The 22,174-nt window shown below is 40.0% G+C and overlaps 1 protein-coding gene across 8 annotated transcripts in view; it reads right to left on the bottom strand.

Moving 5' to 3' along the window:
- Positions 1–7,062: 7,062 nt before the first annotated feature.
- clint1b (clathrin interactor 1b) overlaps positions 7,063–22,174 on the bottom strand; it is a 132,077-nt gene continuing 116,965 nt past the window's right edge. For 6 of the 8 annotated variants that reach the window (XM_060935881.1, XM_060935877.1, XM_060935884.1 and 3 more), the window contains 3 exons: positions 20,173–20,408; positions 19,841–20,036; positions 7,063–9,131 (listed from right to left, as the gene is read on the bottom strand). In XM_060935881.1, coding sequence (XP_060791864.1) covers positions 8,788–9,131; positions 19,841–20,036; positions 20,173–20,408 — 776 coding nt within the window. In that variant the 3' untranslated portion in view covers positions 7,063–8,787. The remainder of the gene's footprint in view (positions 9,132–19,840; positions 20,037–20,172; positions 20,409–22,174) is intronic. The other 2 variants (XM_060935879.1, XM_060935880.1) reach the window with 2 other exon arrangements.

Raw genomic sequence — 22,174 nt, 5'->3', positions numbered from 1 at the left:
AAGTCCACTATAGACACATGCATACCTGTAGTATGTAGTAGCAACGATTTCATTAATTTTTTTAATGATAAAATTGAGAATATCTCATCTCATCTCATTATCTGCAGCCGCTTTATCCTGTTCTACAGGGTCGCAGGCAAGCTGGAGCCTACCCCAGCTGACTACGGGCGAAAGGCAGGGTACACCCTGGACAAGTCGCCAGGTCATCACAGGGCTGACACAGACAACCATTCACAATCACATTCACACCTACGGTCAATTTAGTCACCAGTTAACCTAACCTGCATGTCTTTGGACTGTGGGGAGAAACCGGAGCACCCGGAGGAAACCCACGAGGACATGCGGAGAACATGCAAACTCTGCACAGAAAGGCCCTCGCCGGCCATGGGGCTCGAACCTGGACCTTCTTGCTGTGAGGCGACAGTGCTAACCACTACACCACCGTGCCGCCCCAAAATTGAGAATATCTGACAAAAAATTCAAACTACTAATTTAAGGTCAGACAATGTAAGTGACCCTGTAGTTAACAATATAACTGTATCAGATCATCAATTAGAATGTTTTACTTCCCTAAAAGAAACTGAATTACTTTCATTAATCTCAGCATCAAAAGCCTCAACTTGCGTACTAGATCCCTTACCTACAGTGGGGCAAAAAAGTATTTAGTCAGTCACCAATTGTGCAAGTTCTCCCACTTAAAAAGATGAGAGAGGCCTGTAATTTTCATCATAGGTATACCTCAACTATGAGAGACAAAATGAGAAAATAAATCCAGAAAATCACATTGTCTGATTTTTAAAGAATTTATTTGCAAATTATGGTGGAAAATAAGTATTTGGTCAATAACAAAAGCTCATCTCAATACTTTGTTATATACCCTTTGTTGGCAATGACAGAGGTCAAACGTTTTCTGTAAGTCTTCACAAGGTTTTCACACACTGTTGCTGGTATTTTGGCCCATTCCTCCATGCAGATCTCCTCTAGAGCAGTGATGTTTTGGGGCTGTCGCTGGGCAACACGGACTTTCAACTCCCTCCAAAGATTTTCTATGGGGTTGAGATCTGGAGACTGGCTAGGCCACTCCAGGACCTTGAAATGCTTCTTACGAAGCCACTCCTTCGTTGCCCGGGTGGTGTGTTTGGGATCATTGTCATGCTGAAAGACCCAGCCATGTTTCATCTTCAATGCCCTTGCTGATGGAAGGAGGTTTTCACTCAAAATCTCATGATACATGGCCCCATTCATTCTTTCCTTTACACGGATCAGTCGTCCTGGTCCCTTTGCAGAAAAACAGCCCCAAAGCATGATGTTTCCACCCCCATGCTTCACAGTAGGTATGGTGTTCTTTTGATGCAACTCAGCATTCTTTCTCCTCCAAACACGACAAGTTGAGTTTTTACCACAAAGTTCTATTTTGGTTTCATCTGACCATATGACATTCTCCCAATCCTCTTCTGGATCATCCAAATGCTCTCTAGCAAACTTCAGATGGGCCTGGACACGTCTGGCACTGCAGGATTTGAGTCCCTGGCGGCGTAGTGTGTTACTGATGGTAGCCTTTGTTACTTTGGTCTCAGCTCTCTGCAGGTCATTCACTAGGTCCCCCCATGTGGTTCTGGGATTTTTGCTCACCGTTCTTGTGATCATTTTGGGCCCATGGGGTGAGATCTTGCATGGAGCCCCAGATCGAGGGAGATTATCAGTGTTCTTGTATGTCTTCCATTTTCTAATAATTGCTCCCACAGTTGATTTCTTCACACCAAGCTGCTTACCTATTGCAGATTCAGTCTTCCCAGCCTGGTGCAGGTCTACAATTTTGTTTCTGGTGTCCTTTGACAGCTCTTTGGTCTTGGCCATAGTGGAGTTTGGAGTGTGACTGTTTGAGGTTGTAGACAGGTGTCTTTTATACTGATAACGAGTTCAAACAGGTGCCATTAATACAGGTAATGAGTGGAGGACAGAGGAGCCTCTTAAAGAAGTTGTTACAGGTCTGTGAGGGCCAGAAATCTTGCTTGTTTGTAGGTGACCAAAGACTTATTTTACCGAGGAATTTACCAATTAATTCATTAAAAATCCTACAATGTGATTTCCTGGATTCTTTCCCCCCATTCTGTCTCTCATAGTTGAAGTGTACCTATAATGAAAATTACAGGCCTCTCTCATCTTTTTAAGTAGGAGAACTTGCACAATTGGTAGCTGACTAAATACTTTTTTGCCCCACTGTACATGTCTATTCAAACAGCTAATACCTGAAGTAATTGAACTGCTTCTAAAAATAATAAATTCTTCTCTTACGATTGGCTATGTACCCAAATCCTTTAAATTAGCAGTTATCAAACCCCTGATTAAAAAAACCTGACCTTGATCCCTGTCAGCTGTCCAATTATCGGCCAATATCAAACCTTCCCTTTATCTCCAAGATCGTTGAAAAAGCTGTGGTACTGTACAGCAGTTATGCTCATATTTACATAGGAATAACATCCATGAAATGTATCAGTCAGGATTTAGACCTAATCATAGTACAGAGACAGCTTTGGTTAAAGTAATAAACGACCTACTGTTGGCGTCTGATCAGGGCTGTGTCTCGTTGCTTGTGTTGCTTGACTTTAGTGCAGCATTTGATACCATTGATCATTCCATTCTCCTGGACAGACTAGAAAATGTTGTGGGAGTTAAGGGAATGGCCCTCTCCTGGCTCAGCTCTTATTTAACTGATCGCTATCAGTATGTTGATATAAATGGTGATATTTCTAGACATACTGAGGTAAAGTTTGGTGTTCCACAAGGTTCTGTCTTGGGTCCACTGCTTTTTTTCTTTATATATGTTACCTCTGGGTGATATTATTCATAAACATTGTATTAGTTTCCACTGTTATGCTGATGACACACAGTTGCATGTTTCTGCAAAACCTGATGAGAGACACCAGCTTAATAGAATTGAGGAATGTGTAAAGGATATTAGACACTGGATGCTTATTAATTTCCTTCTGCTTAACTCTGACAAAACTGAAGTGCTTGTACTAGGACCACATGCAACTAGAAGTAAGTTTTCTGATTACACAGTAACTCTGGATGGCCTTTCTATTTCTTCACGTGCAGCAGTAAAAGACCTCGGAGTGATTACTGACCCCAGTCTTTCATTCGAAACTCACATTGATAACATTACCCAGATAGCTTTCTTTCATCTCAGAAATATTGCTAAGATAAGAAATTTAATGTCACTATGTGACGTGGAAAAATTAGTTCATGCTTTCGTTACCTCCAGGTTGGATGTAATGCCTTACTGTCTGGATGTTCCAATAAGTGCATAAACAAGCTCCAGTTAGTTCAAAATGGAGCAGCAAGAGTCCTTACTAGAACTAGAAAATATGACCACGTCACCCCTGTCTTATCCACACTGCATTGGCTCCCAATCAAATTTTGTATTGATTATAAAGTACTACTATTGACCTTTAAAGCACTGAATGGTCTCACACCACAGTACCTGAGTGAACTTCTGGTCCTCTATGACCCGCCACGCCTACTTAGATCAAAAGGTGCAGGCTATCTGCTGGTACCTCGTATAGTGAAGCCTATATTAGGGGGCAGAGCCTTTTCTTACAAAGCCCCACAGTTATGGAACAACCTTCCAAGTAGTGTTCGGGAATCAGACACAGTCTCAGTGTTTAAGTCTAGGCTGAAAACATATCTGTTTAGTCAAGCCTTTTGTTAATGGTGTTTATGAGGTAAAGGTGTAGATCTGGAGGGTCCTCAGACATAGAGTGTTTTGGTAAACTCGGATGTATGGATGCTGTCAGTCCCCACTCGTTTTCTCACTCGAGTTTGTTGACGGTGTAGTGGCTAGCTGCTTTATGTCCTGGGGCTCCCTCATGCCTGTGTTACCTTCTGGCTCTTCCCTTTTAGTTATGCTGTCATAGTTAGTTGCCGGAGTCCCTGCTTGTACTCAGTGCAATATGTATACTGTTTCTACTTATTCAGGTGACATTGAGCATACCTAACAACCTGCGTTTTCTCTCCCTCTCTCTCCCCCCCCCCCCCTCCCCCAAATCTGTCCCTCTGAGTTACATGTTGGTCCTGGGATCGAGATGCTGACCTCTTCTGCTCCTCGGACCTGCTTGATCCATCCTGGTGCCCTGTCTCTGGTTGGAGTCTCATCGCATCGCTCCTGTGGAGGACGGCCCCATGAGGACAGTTGAAAGTCACACTTGGAGGACGCTCTGGACTCTTACAGTAATGCTTTTATGGCTGAGGACTACAGTTGACTTGCTAACTTTAGGACTGCAGTTGTCATGAACAGTTTTGCACTCAAGTTTCCATTAATGAAGAGTTTATAACATCAACGAAACTGACTTCATGTTAAAACTGTTAATATTATAGTCATGCTGTCTGTTGTTGCCCAAATGAGGATGGGTTCCCTTTTGAGTCTGGTTCCTCTCGAGGTTTCTTCCTCTTGTCGTCTGAGGGAGTTTTTCCCTTGCCACCGTCGCCACAGGCTTGCTTATTGGGGATAGATTAGGGATAAAATTAGCTCAGGTTTTCAGTTGTTCAAATTCTGTAAAGCTGCTTGGCGACAATGTTTATTGTTAAAAGTGCTATACAAATAAACTTAACATCTGACCAATCAGGTAATTGTTTACATGTGACATTTTCTGAGTGCGCGCGTGCACACACACTGCCACAAATACTATCTGTGGATCATGTAAAAAGATTTTGCAGCACAACGTCTCATGTCTGATACACTTTCCTATGTCCCCATTGCCAAATAATAATATATTTTTTAAAATTACGGTGAAACATAAAACTTGTCACCTTACTCACACCTGAGTTGGAGCGCTGAGTGCCCACTTACCCATTCACAAAAGACTCATGTGGTAATGACATGATAATTACTTTCACTCTTTCGGTTTCGAACGGTTTCTCTTTTGTGGTGGGAACGCCCACCATCAACAGGATAAAATATATCAGCTGCAGTTTAGGCTACCTGTTTGTTTTAAAAGGTCCATTTATTAGCACTCTCAAAGCAAAACGCACAGGCATGTGTCATGCACCCATAGGCTACATCCACACGACAACGGCAACGAGATGTTATTTAAAAATATATCGCGTCCAAATGGGCAACAATCAGTAAAATATCAGGTCCATATGGCAACGCAACGCTTGCTGAAAACGATGCAATACACATGCCACACCTCTAGGGGCGCTGTAAGACGGTCCCTTCGGAGACACCAGAACAATAGAAGAAGTAAGGACGCATGCGCATAAACTATTATGTGCGAGACTTCATATTAGCCACAAAGTCAGGAAAATCTGTTTGTAAAATTACATTATAATGACCAAATACAATGAAAAGTATTTTTCTAGTCTCACCTGTGAAAGGTAATCCCATGTGATCTCGTTTGGACGGCAAACCTGTTGGTACAGTTAAACGCAGCTAATCTTTATTCTCCGCTTTGACCTCTCCAAAATGGCGGCGAGGATGACATGATTCTACGCGGAAGGCGGCGTCTTTAATGGTCCGGAATAAATTGAATGATACACGTTGATGGATTAATTTGTTGTTTCTCACCTGTGAAAGGTAATCCCATATGATCTCGTTTGGACGGTAAACCTGTTGGTACAGTTAAATGCAGCACATGAATCTTTATTCTCCGCTTTGACCTATCCAATATGGCGACGAGGATGACGTATGATTCTACGCGGAAGGCGGCATCTTTAATGGTCCGGAATAAATTGAATGATACACGTTGATGGATTAATTTCTTCTACGCCCTTTTTGAGGAATGTATTGTAGGACTTAAACCCACATCTGAAGAGGTGAGATCGCTCCTTTTTTTTCCCCTAATTTTGCTGGCGGGATTGACTCTGCCCTAAGGGCTATTCTCTCTCTCTCTCACTTTGCACCATTACACAATAAATATTCACAGTGAAAATATTTTGTAAGCGTGTTTCATGAACCAAGTTATAGGATTTGTTGACAACTCGTATCGAGTTCGTTACACTTCTACCCGGCGTGAAGCACTCACAGTCATGTGGTTGTGACGTCATCGTAAACAAATCCGTTCTACTCATCCAGATGACTTCACAACGGCAACGTTGCCAGATCTTTCCACTCTGGAACCCGTTCTCAAAAAGATTGCGTTTTGGGCACCCAAAACGCCGGTGCCGTGTGGATGCCAGGCCTAAACGATAAGCAATTGTATCGGAGTCACCTGAATCCGTTGCCGGATTCTTCTTTTAGCTTTGCCTTCTGTGCAAAATGAGCATCAAAAGCAGCTCTTCCCCACTGTCACCATCAGCCATTGTGTGCTGCTGAGTGCACTGGTTGTGCACACAATGGCTACATTTTCCCATGAAAACTAACAACCGACAGTCAGGATTATACTTATGGTGTGACTGCTCCAGACTGGAACTAAATTCAGGTATAGTTATCGGTGTTGTGGGACTGGGCCATAAGAAGCAGCTGCCTTTATTTTTGTCATATGTACACTCAAGCACAGTGAACTTCCTCCTCTGCATTGAACCCATCTGAAGTAGTGAAAACACACACACACACACACACACACACACACACACACACCTGGAGCAGTGGACAAAATAAAGACATTTATGGGAAAATTATATGGCTCTGTGATGCCTGCATGTTTCAGCTTTTGGATATAATGCGATCTGCTGGTAGAATAAAAACTTTTAATCGTTTCAGAGAGAGAGAGAGAGAGAGAGAGAGAGAGAGAGAGAGAGAGAGAGACTGTACTGACTGCCCTCCTCTCGATTTTCATTATTAATGGTTGCGGCTATTTTTCTTTGCCTGGCATTATGGCAGACGCTGGGTGAAAAACAAAAATCTGTGACATCAGTGAAAGGCCCCCATAGATAATGGATAGCTGGATGGATTTTCACAAATTTTAAATGAATTGCCATGCTATATACCATCATAAGAACAGAAGAATATAAATGAAGAATATAAAGAGCTTTCTAAAAAGCTCTTCTGAATTTACATGCAGCAGAACTCAGAACACATTAAATGTCCAGAAACACATCATATCTATAAAGTCACAAAGTTAATAACTTGTCATACATAATTTTTTATTGAATACAATCAAGTCCAAAAATCAAATTCCAAAAGAAACAAATTCTTTGAAAGAGCGCTTGATCATGATCCCCCCCCCACTCTCTTTACAAGCACCTGGTGTTTTCTCAATTGGCCGATGCCTACACCATAATATGCACAGGATTTCTATAATGGTAAATTATTAAAATAAGAACCTAAACCCCTATAGAATCATCTCAACAGTATTAAAATAAAGATTTGGTCATTTTTGAAAACAGCTTGGTGTGGAATGGAGGGCTGTTCACCCATGTAGAGCAGCATATGAGGGGGGAAAATAAAAGCTAACAAAAGAAAAAAAATGTGATGAACTTCATTTTGAGTTGACATTTCCTCCAATGACCCTATAGCTGACAGACCATCCTGTGACAGACACAATGACTGTTAACACTGATCTGAGGTGATGCATGAAAAGATACATTTAAACACTTTTGTCCATTTCATGCACGTTAGTTTTGAGTTTTAGGAGAGATTAGAAATTATTCAAGTGGTTACACATTAGATTTGCAACACTACAAAGTGCCCTAGTGTGACATTTTATCAGTTTAAAAAACAAACAAAAAAACCCAAAAACCTTCAAAGTTCACTCCTTCCTTTCTGAAAAATCATGATCTTCAAATCCTCCTTTCGCCAATCATCCTCTGACCAGCACCCCTGCAGCTGATCTATGCACAGCATATAATCTCTGAGAATCCCAATAACATAACAGCTTGACAAAATGTATTGACATCCTGGTTTCTGGCCTTCTAAGTGTTTGACTTAAGTGCTAAAAGGCACTTCATTGTCAGGCACTCACTCTTGCAGGACTAAGCAGATTAGATTCTCACTCTGCCGTAACATTATTAACTAGGGGTGGAACAGGAATTAACCACAATAACTCAATATCACCTTTAATATGTTTGTTCACCATCTATACTTGTATAGCATAACCCCCCCCTCCCATTTTTTCATTATGATATACAATCAGAACATTATACCCTCAAATCTAATATATTTTTTAAGTCAAATAATTAATAGCCTTCATATTCTAATTCTGTAAAACAAAGTCAAACCATTGTACAGTAACAAATGATGAGTTGGAGTGTGAATGTAATGAATTAGCTGTAAAAACAAGGAAATAAAAGTGAAATGAATTAAGAACTTGTGCTACTCCTTTAACTTTCTGAGCTTGCTCCCTGTATACCATCTATGAACTCAATAAAACAATGCAACAATTTATAGTCATTTTCTTCACAAATGAAAAAAATATATATATACAAAATCAAATCACTCGCATCATTTTAGTCACAGCATGAACAGTGGAAGTTGAGGTAATTCCTGAATTCATATGGGCTTAAATGGGGAGAGGGAGCATCTGAAAATGACAGAGCAAATAAACACACACTTAAAAGTGATCTTTGCCTTTAACCAGCCATTGGCAAACATGCCAAACCATGAAAGTTTTTAGTGTAACTGATAAGATAAAAAAAAAAAAAAAATCATTCCATCCTCAATCACCCATGTCTCACCCAAGGAAAAAAGATTTTAGACACTCCCCAAACATCTGTTAACATACAACATTAAATGATTGAAGGGTCCAGACAATGGCTAGTTTTGTCAGTTTTGTCCATTTTCTTGGATGCAGCTCCTTCTTTTAATTAAGAAGGTATTGTGGACCATTTCTTTCCAGTGCTGGTTTTCCTTCATTGTCCAAAGTTGCCAAAGTTAGGAAAGGCCTGTGATTTGGTTTGTAACATGGCAGAGTTCATGCCCTGGCCCATGCTCATGCTGGACATGCCAAGGCCACCTGAAAGGCCCAAACCAGCAGACGCCATGTTCATTCCCATTAAACCCTGATTGGCAGGCATTCCTCCTATGACCATAGAACCGATTCCCATGTTACCTGTTGCCATGGTGGGTGGCATCACCATGCTCATGTTTCCACTTGCCATCCCAGGGTTCATGGCTGGTCTAGCAGGCACAGGCTGGGTGTTAAGCATCATTCCTGCAAAGTTCTGGGTGACCAGGCTCACAGGTGGCTGGACACCTGGACGAAGTATGAATAAGAAACTTTGTTAGCCAATGTTCCTTTTCAATTTTAATGATTATATTAATTATTCTGTTTGTCAACTGCATTACAACTCAGGTGGAATGAATATTTAATAGACCAATTTAAATAACACCCCACATTACGTATATGGATATTGGTTTCGATCTGTATGATGTACACAGACATCTATATGGTGTTTTGTCTAATAACAGTGTGTCTCAGTCATCAAATATGAAAATTTATCGCCAAATTAAAAAAAAAAAAATGGAACCAGATACAAAAGATAAACTCATGCATAGATTGAATTTGAGACCTGCTCATCTCATCCCTGGTGCATCTCTTCTATGCACTTGATGATGGATTTCACTGTACAACTGTAAATGGAAAAACACCCTCTAATCTGACGTTATTTTTAACAATGGAGTAATTTTTGCTACAATGTTCCACCATAATGCTAATCTAAAGAAAAGTTAGCCAGATTATAGCCTACATTTTCAATTGGATAACTGACTTCCTAGCAGTAGGCATCTTTTTCAACTGTGGCTTCTGATTAATACATTAGCAACTGATGAAGTGGTTAAAACAGCCCACCCACAAACTGTCAGTGGCTGTATTTCTTCCAAAATGTCCATTCATGTCCAAAGAACACCACCAGCAGGGGGTTCTCTCTGTCAACCCAGTAAATCTTGCTCCATGGACAAGTTGTTAGGACTAGGCTGGGACAATTAATGATAGTATTAGGAACTGCTGATAGCCATTGCAATAGTTGGAGTCTATCAATTTCAACAATTTAAATGCCAGTTTGAAAGTGTGGTGTCTGCAGTTTCAAGATCAACAAAAATTGTGTATTGTATTTCATAATGTGTTTTCGTATCCTCCATTTTCTAACCTATACCTACCTTGATAACCTGCTGTCTAAATTCAGAGCAGAGCAACAAAATGGATATCTGTCTCATGTACCTTAGCTTCCCTTGTCTCTGCTGCCAAACAGATAAAGCCATGAATGTCTTTGCTCACAAAACTTGAACAAAGACATAAATTTAGAAAATGAAACAGCATGTTGTTCATCAGGACTACTTCACTATACAAGAATTCACTAAGCATCTCTGCTGCTGCTACCACAGAGCACATGTAGTCCCAGTCTAATCCTTCTTGTTATTAATTTGTATGCCATATTTGTAATACCCTTAAAATATACAGTACCCTCCACAATTATTGGTAACCCTTGTAAAAATTAGTGAAAAGGGTCAGGAAAAAAAATTCCACCTTTTGGTGAAGTAGCTTCATCTCACACTGAAAAAAAGAGAAAAATCTAACCTTTAATTGAAACATTTATTTAGAGAAAAACAAGTCCCTCATCAAGAAATAATTATTAAAAAAAAATAAAAATGTGCCACTATTATTGGCACCGCTGCATTTTGCACTTTTTAGTATAAAAATACACAGGTGATTATAGAAAATCGCGCATGCTGATTGGTCGAGAAATTCGGATTATTTCTCGATAAATCACCTAAAGCGACTCGGCAAAATGGCTGCCAATCACTTTGTCATCATAAGTGAGGAAGAATGACAAATTCAGAAAGAAAATGCTGTTTTGAAAAGCACTAAAGATGCTACGAAGTTTGGCCTTCAACTATTCAAAGGTGAAGTGAAACTGTGATTGATCTATTTTAAAACAAACTATTTTACGTGAGTCAGCACAGATAAGTGACAACTCTGTGCTGCGCCTTTATTACATTTGCGTGCTGCTTTTGAAGATGTAAAAAAAAATTTTAAATACAATTTTTTTTAAATAATCACCCGTGTATTTATACTAAAACAATTATCTGGCTCAGTGAATATTGGTGAATAATAACCTCCACCTTTCTCAAGGTAATAATGACCTTGAGAAAGGCACCTAATCCCCAACTGCTCCCTGGGTGCTTCAGCATAGCTGCCCACTGCTCTGGGTATGTACGTGTGTTCACTGCTCACTTGTGTGCGTGCGTGTCCACTGCTTCAGACTGATTAAATGCAGAGAAAGAATTTCACTGTGCTCTAAAGTATGTGTGACAAATAAAGGCTTCTCATTCTTCTGAAAAAGCACAGAGTCTTTTCCTATAATACTTTATAAGGTTGGAGAATACAGAGCAGGGCATCTGAGACCATTCCTTTTTACAGAATCTCTCCAGATCATCCAGGCTCCTAGGCCCTCTCTTTTGCACTCTCCTCTTTGGCTCACCCCACAGGTTTTCAATGAGGTTCACGTCAGGGGACTGAGATGGCCATGGCAGAAGTTTGATTCTGTGGTCAGCTAACCATTTTTGTGTTGATTTGGACATATGCTTCAAATCATTGTCCTGCTGGAAGAGCTAGTCACAACCCAGTTTAAGTTTCCTGGCAGAGGCAGCCAGATTTTGATTTAAAATTTCCTGGTATTTCATGGAGTCCATAATGCAATGTACCCCTAAAATTTCCAGGGCCTTTGAAGGAAAAATAGCCCCAAAACATCACAGAACTTCAACCATCTTTTAGAGATAGGATAGGGTTATTTTCATTGTAGCAATTCTTTTTTTTTTACACCAAACACACCTTGTGTGTTTATTGCCAAAAAGCTCCATGTTTGTTGCATCAGAACATGGTTCCAGTCAAAGCTGTAGTAGCATTTTGCAAATTTCAGGCATTCATGTTTGTGGTTAACTGACAGAAAAGCCTTTTTTTCTGGCATACCTTCCAAATAATCTGTTGGCATGGAGGTGGCATCTAATGGTGGTTTTGCAGACTTGGAAACCTCAAGATTTTTCTTATAATTCAACAGTGATCCTTGGGGATTTTTTTTTTTGCCTCTCTTACCATCCTCTTCACTGTACATAGGGGCAAAATACAGTGGTGCTTGAAAGTTTGTGAACTCTTTAAAAATTTCTATATTTCTGTATAAATATGACCTAAAACATCAGATTTTCACACAAGTCCTGAAAGTAGATAAAGAGAACCCAGTTAAACAAATGAGACAAAAATATTATACTTGGTCATTTATTTATTCAGGAAAATGAGCCAATATTACATATCTGTGAGTGGCAAAAGTATGTGAACCTTTGCTTTCAGTATCTGGTGTGACCCCCTTGTGCAGCAATAACTGCAACTAAACGTTTCCGATAACTGTTGACCAGTCCTGCACACCAGCTTGGAGGAATTTTAGCCCATTCCTCCGTACAGAACAGCTTCAACTCTGGAATGTTGGTGGGTTTCCTCACATGAACTGCTCGCTTCAGGTCCTTCCACAACATTTCGATTGGATTAAGGTCAGGACTTTTGAATTAATTTATTTTTTTGAATTTATTTTTTTTATTTTGAACATGTATAAAAAAATGTATGTAACTATTTGTACATGCTTGGTCTGGTAATAGTTGGATACAGTCCCATACTGAACATTGACTTTGACTTGGTCATTCCAAAACATTAACTTTATTCTTCTTTAACCATTTTTGGCAGAACAACTTGTGTGCTTAGGGTCGTTGTTTTCTTGCATGACCCACCTCCTTCTCTTGAGATTCAGTTCATGGACAGATGTCCTGACACTTTCCTTTAGAATTCGCTGGTATAATTCAGAATTCATTGTTCTGTCAATGATGGCAAGCCATCCTGGCCCAGATGCAGCAAAACAGGCCTAAACCATGATACCACCACCACCATGTTTCACAGATGGGATAAGGTTCTTATGCTGGAATGCAGGGTTTTCCTTTCTCCAAACATAACATTTCTCATTTAAACCAAAAAGTTCTATTTTGGTCTCATCCGTCCACAAAACATTTTTCCAATAGCCTTCTGGCTTGTCCACATGATCTTTAGCAAACTGCAGATGAGCCACAATGGTTTTTTTGGAGAGCAGTGGCTTTCTCCTTGCAACCCTGTTATGCACACCATTGTTGTTCAGTGTTCTCCTGATGGTGGACTCATGAACATTAACATTAGCCAATGTGAGAGAGGCCTTCAGTTGCTTAGAAGTTACCCTGGGGTCCTTTGCGACCTTACTGACTATTACACGCCTTGCTCTTGGAGTGATCTTTGTTGGTCAACCACTCCTGGGGAGGGTAACAATGGTCTTGAATTTCCTCCAGTTTTACACAATCTGTCTGACTGTGGATTGGTGGAGTCCAAACTCTTTCGAGATGGTTTTTACCTTTTCCAGCCTGATGAGCATCAACAACGCTTTTTCTGAGGTCCTCAGAAATCTCCTTTGTTCGTGCCATGATACACTCCCACCAACACGTGTTGTGAAGATCAGACTTTGATAGATTCCTGTTCTTTAAATAAAACAGGGTGCCCGCTCACACCTGATTGTCATCCCATTGATTGAAAACACCTGACTCTAATTTCACCTTCAAATTAACTGCTAATCCTAGAGGTTCACATACTTTTGCCACTCACATATGTAATATTGGATCATTTTCCTCAATAAATAAATGAGTAAGTATAATATTTTTGTCTCATTTGTTTAACTGGGTTCTCTTTATCTACTTTTAGGACTTGTGTGAAAATCTGATGATGTTTTAGGTAGGGATGTCCCGATCAGGTTTTTTTGCCCTCCGATCCGATACCGATCATTTGATTTTGAGTATCTGCCGATACCGAGTCCCGATCCGATACTTCTTATAATCCATAAAAAATAATAAAGACGAGGAAAGAAATGGATCCAGGATGTTCCTCATTTTTTATTTAACACCTTATTTTAACATCCAACAACTCCGTTAGCAAACAGAGCACTTACGTGAGGCAGTTTGAACAATAAATAACAAATTAAAAAAAATAACCTTAAAATACCTGGCAGGAATGTAAACAAATAAAAAAAAAAAAAGTGCCACAGTGCCGGTAATTTGCTTTTAAGAACGCATCTCACAGTGGTGTACAGTAATTTCAATTAAGGAAATGAACGTTTTTCTTGATGAAAACAAGCATTTCTACCCTTTCAGGTTTGAGCCCGTTTCTTTTGTCATCCAACGAAAAAAAAAATGATCTCATGCTTTGCTTTCCGCTTCGAACTGCTTCCGTGTTCAACTTTGCCGGCAACAAAAACAAGAAAAAAAAAAAAAACTTTGCCGGCAACAGGCAGCCAATAACCAATAGCATCTCCGCTACAAAGTGATGTCATGCCGCACGCGTTGATGTTGCCATGTTGAGACAAGAGGTCTGGTCTCACTCTGTGCCAACGCATAGCTATTGATGTGTTAAAAATGAGAATATATTATATAGATATATATCCGATCCCTGATCGGGAGGCAATGCCCGATTCCGATCGAGTCTGAAACCATGTGATCGGGCCCGATTTCCGATCACGTGATCGGATCGGGACATCCCTAGTTTTAGGTCATATTTATGCAGAAATATATAAAATTCTCAAGGGTTCACAAAACTTTCAAGCACCACTGTAAACCTGGGTCCTCTTCCCGGCAAGTTCCACTTGATGTTCACCTTTTTTTTTTTTTTTGGTAATATAACCATTCCTGACTTATGAAGGTCAACATACTTCTCCCTCATTTGGCTTGTGTGTTCCCTCATCTTTCTCATGTTGATGGATGACTAATGGAATTTAGCTTCTGTGTCACCTCATATTTATACCCCAGTTAATCAGGAAGTCATGGATTATAGCTTGAAAGTTTCTACATGCTCCAATCAACTCAAAATGGTACAATTTAAATGGGAAACATGCTTCAGTTACATTGTGTTGACAAAAATTTCCAGAAGTGCCAATAATAGTGGCACGTGTTTTTGTTGAAAATAATTATTTCTTGATGAGGGATTTGGATTTTTCCTAATTTTTTCAGTTTGAGATGAAGCTACGTCACCAAAAGGTGGATTTTTTTCTAACCCCTTTTTACTAATCTTTACAAGGGGTGTCAATAATCATGGAGCAGTCCTTGAAAAAAATCTCCCAGCCTTACTTGCCCAATGGGCAAGCAGCGTCCAGTGGGCAAGCAGCACCCGAAACATACTTGCCTGAAAAACAATTCCACTTGCCCAGAGCTTTATTTTGGAGGGGACAAATGCAGTTGATTTTTTTTAAATAAGTGAAGCAGCATAATTATCATAAATCCACAAAACCATAACACCAATATATGCAGACACATTCAGAAAGAAAGAAAGTTCTAGTAGCAGAGGAATGAATAATTTAGGGTATATATTAAGCTGTGGAGAGTTTTGAATGAGTATAATAATAATAATAATAATAATGCTGGAGCTTTGTTTCTGTTATCAAAGGAACCCAGTCGTGTGCAAAATGTCACCATGGAATCAGAGTGTAGAAATGAACCTACAGTTCGAGTTACACACACACACAACTTTACAACAGCTGCACGCAAGTGAAACGGAAATAACTACTAAGGCAGGAAAAACTATTTTGGATAAAATTTTTATTGTCTGTTACACATTGATCAACCTGTGTGACTCAGCTGTGCCTCTGAATCGAGAATTAATGAAAAGGGAACTGAACATTAACTGTTTATTGAAATTATTACTACAAGAATGATCATAGCTACTATATGACCATAGCTACAACTGAAATGTGCTGATTCTGTTAGCGTTTGTAATTATTGTACCATCCACCATTAGATAAAATTAAAATAAAATCTTATAATATTGTTTGAAAGTCTTGAGCAAGATATTTTGTTATTTTACAAATAACACTTCAGATATTGTTTTAACAATAATAAGCATCACTGTATAAATGATAGCGTGCAGATAGCTGTGTAACTACATGTCCTTGGGGTTTATGAGACATGGAGGAGTGGGGATACCATCTAGCCCACAGTTTAGGTCAGAGCCCTTTGAGAGTAAATGCTTTAGCTTTTGCAACATTCTGTTCCCAAAAGCTGATGTCAGGAAAAAGTCTTTACACAAAGAAGGTTTTCTTGCTTCTGTAGTTTTTTTTTTCAACTGCTTTTCTGTGTCGGGACTTTTCGGGAAAAAGAAGGTATATTCCAACATGTAATGCTAACGCTAGGCCACAAATCTGCACCATCACTCCAGTCATTTTGAGGAATTTTGCATGGATCATAACTGCTAATAAATTCTAATTTCCATGTATATCTATCCTGCACTTCTTTCTGACTAAAATTATCCAAGTAATCCGGTAGTAGAATTTTTTTAGCTGTCATTTTCTTCAGACAACAGCAATAGACACCAGACATCTCCGCTTGGCTTCAGTATGTGAACAGCCAATCAGCGGGTCCTGTATGTGTTTACGATTTACAACCAATGGGAGATGCCTGTTGGCAGCTGTCCACCAATCACAGGTTCCTGTGCCACAATGGCGGTATGTTGATAAATATTTAGAAAATAAAAATGATAATCATTATAAAATATATGAAACCATCAAAAACAAAATTATTTTACACACACACACACAGGTTAGAGGTAAGGAATATTATTCAGTGATATCGTTTATTATTAACTCCAATCGTGATATAAAAGTTCCAAGTTTGACACCTGCCCGCTTCAACCGCGCTGCTGGCACACGATGCCCTTGACCCTTGTCGCCCTTAGCCAACTGGTATAAGTACGTCATTATGTGGACCTCTCTGAGCTGAGGTTTTCCTGTACACTCAAACACGCATACTTCAACAAATTATAACCAAAAACAAGTAAATTTGAACGGTTTCCTCAAAATATTTTTTGTACTTTTATATATTGTGTTGATGAATAACATTTTTTAATGCATTTCCTGTGAAAAGAGACGAGCTACTTTAGACTGGTTCCTTGCTTTCTTAGCACCTGTGTTGCTTAGGTTGCCAGCACTAACTTTTGTCGTCCGATCAGACGATTACTATTAAAAGTTTTACTCGTCCTTGCACAGACTTTAGTCGCCTCAGACGATCGGACATGAGGTTTTTTGAGCATTGACGGAGGGCACTGTACTTCAAACAGGAAGGAAGGTATTCAAGATGAAACTATTTCAGACCTTGCTGTAAAGAAAAACTCTTGACCTTGCCCCTCTTTGGCTCAATTTCAAAACGGAATCAGTTCTTTATTACTCTTTCTTGAGATATCGTGCTAAGGAGAATCTCTTATGGACACATGCACAGACAGACAACCCTGATGAAATGAGATTTGAAATAAATCTTCACTGTGGAAAACATCCAAGATATGATTTTTTCAAATACAACTACGCTTTTTTTTTTTGCTGGAAGCTTTAATTTAATTTAAGATCAAGTGAATTGTGAAGATTTCCGTATATTAATAAAATGGGTGTTGTATGCATGCATCGTGAATTAGAATAGTAATATCATTATTAACCCCGCCGACAGTAGTCGGAGGGGTTATTATTTTCACCTGCGTCAGTCTGTGTGTGTGTGTGTATCTGTCTGTCTTGTCTGTGTGTCTGCAAGATATCTCAAGAACCAATGGATCGATTTGGACCAAATTTTGTACGTGTTGCCAATCACCCAGGAAGAAAACCATTAAATTTGGAGGTCAAAGGTCAAAGGTCAAGGTCATGGCAGAACTTCGAAATTTTCGCCAAATGTATTAATGACCTAAAACTTGTGAACAAAGTAAAAGGCCTAAGGTTAAGGTCATTGTCAAGGTTTGTCACTGATTGTTAACCCCTAGTGATGGCTGTGCAGGCGGGGTTTGCACTCGTTAGAGTGTCCCTGTCTAGTTTTGTCATTAGGATTTTATGCATACTAACACACTCAGGGGAGCTACCAGACACATGCTGCTCCCTCTACACTGACCCACAAAGAAGAAATATGTGACAGTACACCAAGTTTGCACAACATTATTCTTCTTGCAGCCTTCAAGGCATTTCAACAAAAACCCAATAGATGACTTGCAACCACGTGATCAAAATGTGCTACGTCATGACCATCCGCCACGATGGTGGATATATATAGCAACTAGCATAACAGCTGCTGAAAGCGTGTCTGTACACAGTGCTGAATTTTCTCAGTATTACCACTATTTGAACGGTCGAGCGAAGATTCGATACAAAGAGAAGATAGATGTGTGTGGTTTTGACCCATATTATTTAAAAAAAGAAGTCAGACTTTTCTGAAGATAAGACACTTCTACTGACCAAGTACGAATACAGGTCATTTCATCCAATAGTTAAGACATTTCACCCAAAGCCTTTTTCATACGTACTATCAATTATTTTATACACTACCGTTCAAAAGTTTGGGGTCACTTTGAAATTTCCTTATTTTTGAAAGAAAAGCACTGTTCTTTTCAATGAAGATCACTTTAAACTAATCAGAAATACACTCTATACATTGCTAATGTAGTAAATGACTATTCTAGCTAAATTCTACTAAATGTCTGGTTTTTGGTGCAATATCTACATAGGTGTATAGAGGCCCATTTCCAGCAACTATCACTCCAGTGTTCTAATGGTACAATGTGTTTGCTCATTGCCTCAGAAGGCTAATGGATGATTAGAAAACCCTTGTATAATCATGTTAGCACAGCTGAAAACAGTTTAGCTCTTTAGAGAAGCTATAAAACTGACCTTCCTTTGAGCAGATTGAGTTTCTGAAGCATCACATTTGTGGGGTCGATTAAATGCTCAAAATGGCCAGAAAAATGTCTTGACTATATTTTCTATTCATTTTACAACTTATGGTGGTAAATAAAAGTGTGGCTTTTCATGGAAAACACAAAATTGTCTGGGTGACCCCAAACTTTTGAACGGTAGTGTATTTCAGGTATTTGTTTGTTCGAAAAAAAAAGGAGGAATTCTCAATGGAATTTGACTGAAGAAAAACACATTTTTGTAAAGCAAACGAGTGCCATAGTATGTGTGCTTTGACACTAAAGAGTGTACTAAGGGGGGTAACCACGTCGGCCCGTGCCACTTGCTGACCCTGGGATGAGTTAACTCCCTTGTCACTGCAGGCTGCTTGCTTGGATGTCTAGGTTTCCGGCTGGATCATATTAAATCTTCAGGTGCGGAGCAGCGCTCTCGTGGAGGCTTCGTTCGTGAATACCGGGCCGAGGCTCGGTCCTACCGACCTGAGACCATGCTCTTTTGAAGGGAGAGGCTTAGAGGGAGGTGCCTGTAAAATTTGGCTTCGTTGAGAGCTCCACTGGCCGAGTTATTAATTTTTAAATCTGGCTGGATCATATTAAATCTTTAGGTGCAGAGCAGTGCTCTCATGGGGCTTTCATTCGCGAACACCGGAACACCTGAAATATAAAATAATTGACAGTGCGTATGAAAAAGGCTTTGGATGAAATGTCTCAACTATTGGATGAAATGGCATTGGATGAAGTATCCTGATCCCCTCGTCTCCTCTATGTACTAAGCCTCAGAGTTTCCTAGCCCTCTTTCCGAATCATGGACGGAGTTCTAAAAAAACTCAGAACGTGCCATGGTCACGAGTACTGCTGTGACCACAACCATATACAGCATATGGCATAGCTAAAAGAACGCTTAAAGCAGTGGAAAAACAAAGAGAGTTGCGCATGCGTGACTATGTTTTGTATGGAATGTCGCTTGACCCCACATTTGTATATCCACCAACATGGCCAATATCTGGGTTTCTATGCTGCTTTGACATCACTTGCAAGTCAAGGATATGTTCCATGTTGTTTATCGGTCATATATATATATATATATATATATATATATATATATATATATATATATATATATATATTCTGTATCAGACCTGTCAGGTTTTTTTAATGTCAGCATAATTATGCAAACAATAAAGGTCAATTTTATGCCTCACCTTGCTGCATCATAGTGTTGAGGCTCGGTTGTGAAGGCTTGGGAGGGTTTATGCCCATAGACAGAAAGTCCAGGCTGATGTTGACACTTGGGTCAGACCATGTGGGAGGCATTGAGGTTTTTCCTCCTGGTTTCTGAGCTCCCATCTGCTGAGGCAACAAAGGACCTGCTAAATTGTGCACAGGCCCCCCTAGAGTCTAGATTAATGGAAAAGCATGAAACTAATAAAACGTGCTGTTGAATCATCTCTGTTAAGCATAGGGTTTCTTTAACCATTTGATGCTCTCAAAAAAAAAAAGAAAAAAGTAAATTAATCACAATTTCCAGAGCTACCTGTGATCTGGACATAGAGAGCCCTGTGCTCTGGGGGCACATAGTGAAGGTCATGCTTTGGGAGGCATTCAGACTGCTTTGACTGGGGTCCATCAGGTCAAAAAGGTCAGCGGATGGTGGCTGGGTGGAGGGCGGAGCATCAGTGAAAAGATCTTGGACAGCAGACGAGGCTGTAGAGACATTTGAGGAGAAGGCGCTCCAGTCACCAAACTCTCCATTGCCAGTTGATGCTGATTCTGAAAGCACAGAATTAATATTTAAGACCCTCATAAAAGGCTATCGTATGTCGGTGCTTTATAAAGCAAGGTACTGTTTTCTGTTATAAAGAAAGTGAAGTCCGTGACAGCAAGTACCACGTCTTACAGATATAATTCCGAGTGTCAAAGGGAAATTCTGAGACAGTTCACTTTAAAGTTCACAAAATGAACATTACATTCTTTGCATTTTTTTTTCTTAAATCAGAAAGTTAATATTCTAGCACAAATTAACAAAAGTCGTCCTCATGGAATACAATTAATTTCTGTGCCAACACAACCTTTCCAAACTGCCACCTGCTCAACAATGAAAGTTAATGATTGCTTACTTAGATCATACAGAACACAAACAGAAGCACGAATATGCACAAACATCTCCACCTCCCCACAGAGATTTAGTGTTGTCAGGAGAGATGACGCATGTAATGGAGACTGACGGGTGCATGTCCCCATAAGCCTTAGCAGGTCGCTACTCCATCTGGAGCCTTCCATCACTCATCAATATTTTACCTGACCTCTGTCGGAGTCTGATGGAACATGTAAGCCTTTCCAACACACTCAGAGTAGCTACCAGACACATACAATTCCCTCTACACTGATCCACAAAGAAGAAATATGTGACAGTACACCAAGTTTGCACAACATTATTCTTCTTGCAGCCTTCAAGGCATTTCAACAAAAACCCAATAAAACCAATATGTTCCATGTTGTTTATCTGTCATGCTATTTATTATTCTGTATCAGACCTGTCAGTTTCAGAGTTTTGTAAGCATTTGCAAGATTTCTGCCAGCTACTGTTCTGTCACTAAGACACCCAGCAACTAATGCATGAAGTGCAGAAATATCATATAATCATTAGGAATCCTTACTGTTATCACCCAACCCTACTGTACTGGCACCACTAGTATTAGTGGTGTACCACATACTGGAGAGCAGAAAGGACATGCTTTTCTGAGATCTGTGAGCTCTCACAGGCCACCGGTTCAATTCCCAGGACCAGCAGAAATGGCGGAAGTGCCCCTGAGTAAGGCACCCAACCCCCAACTGCTGGGTATGTTGTATGTCGCTCAGGATAAGAGCACCTGCTGAATGCCTGTAATGTAACGTAATAACACAGGTCTTTACATCTTTACAACTGATTAGGGGTGGTACGGTTCATGAAAAAATACCCGAACCATTCGGTTCGCTTGTCTCGGTTCGGAACGTGTGTATGTCGCACGATTCGACGGTTCGCAATGTGGCAATGTGCCTTGTGTCTACATGTGACCTCAGACAGTTTCTCCAGTGAAAGAAGAGGTTTGGAGTGTGGATTGCTGCAAGTCATGTCACCTGTAGAACTGGCAAGTGGGAGAGAAATAGAAGGCCGCCCGGAGATAGAGGATGCGCCAGCGTCATACAAGTCTGGTGTGTGGGAACATTTTGGATTTCATGTTACCTATGATGACAGCGGAAATAAAACAATAGATAGAACCGCGACTGTGTGCAAGCATTGCGTAAAATGCATTCAATATGCTAATGGAAACACTTCTAATATGTTAGTTCATCTGAAAAGACATCACCCCAATGTGTCAGTAGACAGCGTAAGGAGGAGAGAGCCAGTTAGGAAACAACTTCTACTCTCCGAAGCATTTAAGCAGCCTCTCAGTGATAAGTCGGACAGGGCGATAGCCATAACTAAAGCACTGGGGATGCTTATAGCAAAAGATATGCTGCCGTACAGCGTGATCGAGGGTGAAGGATTTTGTAAT

This window comes from Neoarius graeffei, chromosome 12, assembly GCF_027579695.1.
Source record: "Neoarius graeffei isolate fNeoGra1 chromosome 12, fNeoGra1.pri, whole genome shotgun sequence".
Classification (NCBI taxonomy): domain Eukaryota; kingdom Metazoa; phylum Chordata; class Actinopteri; order Siluriformes; family Ariidae; genus Neoarius; species Neoarius graeffei.
The sequence above is the reverse complement of the archived record's forward strand: the minus strand, read 5'-3'. Positions and strand labels throughout refer to the sequence as shown.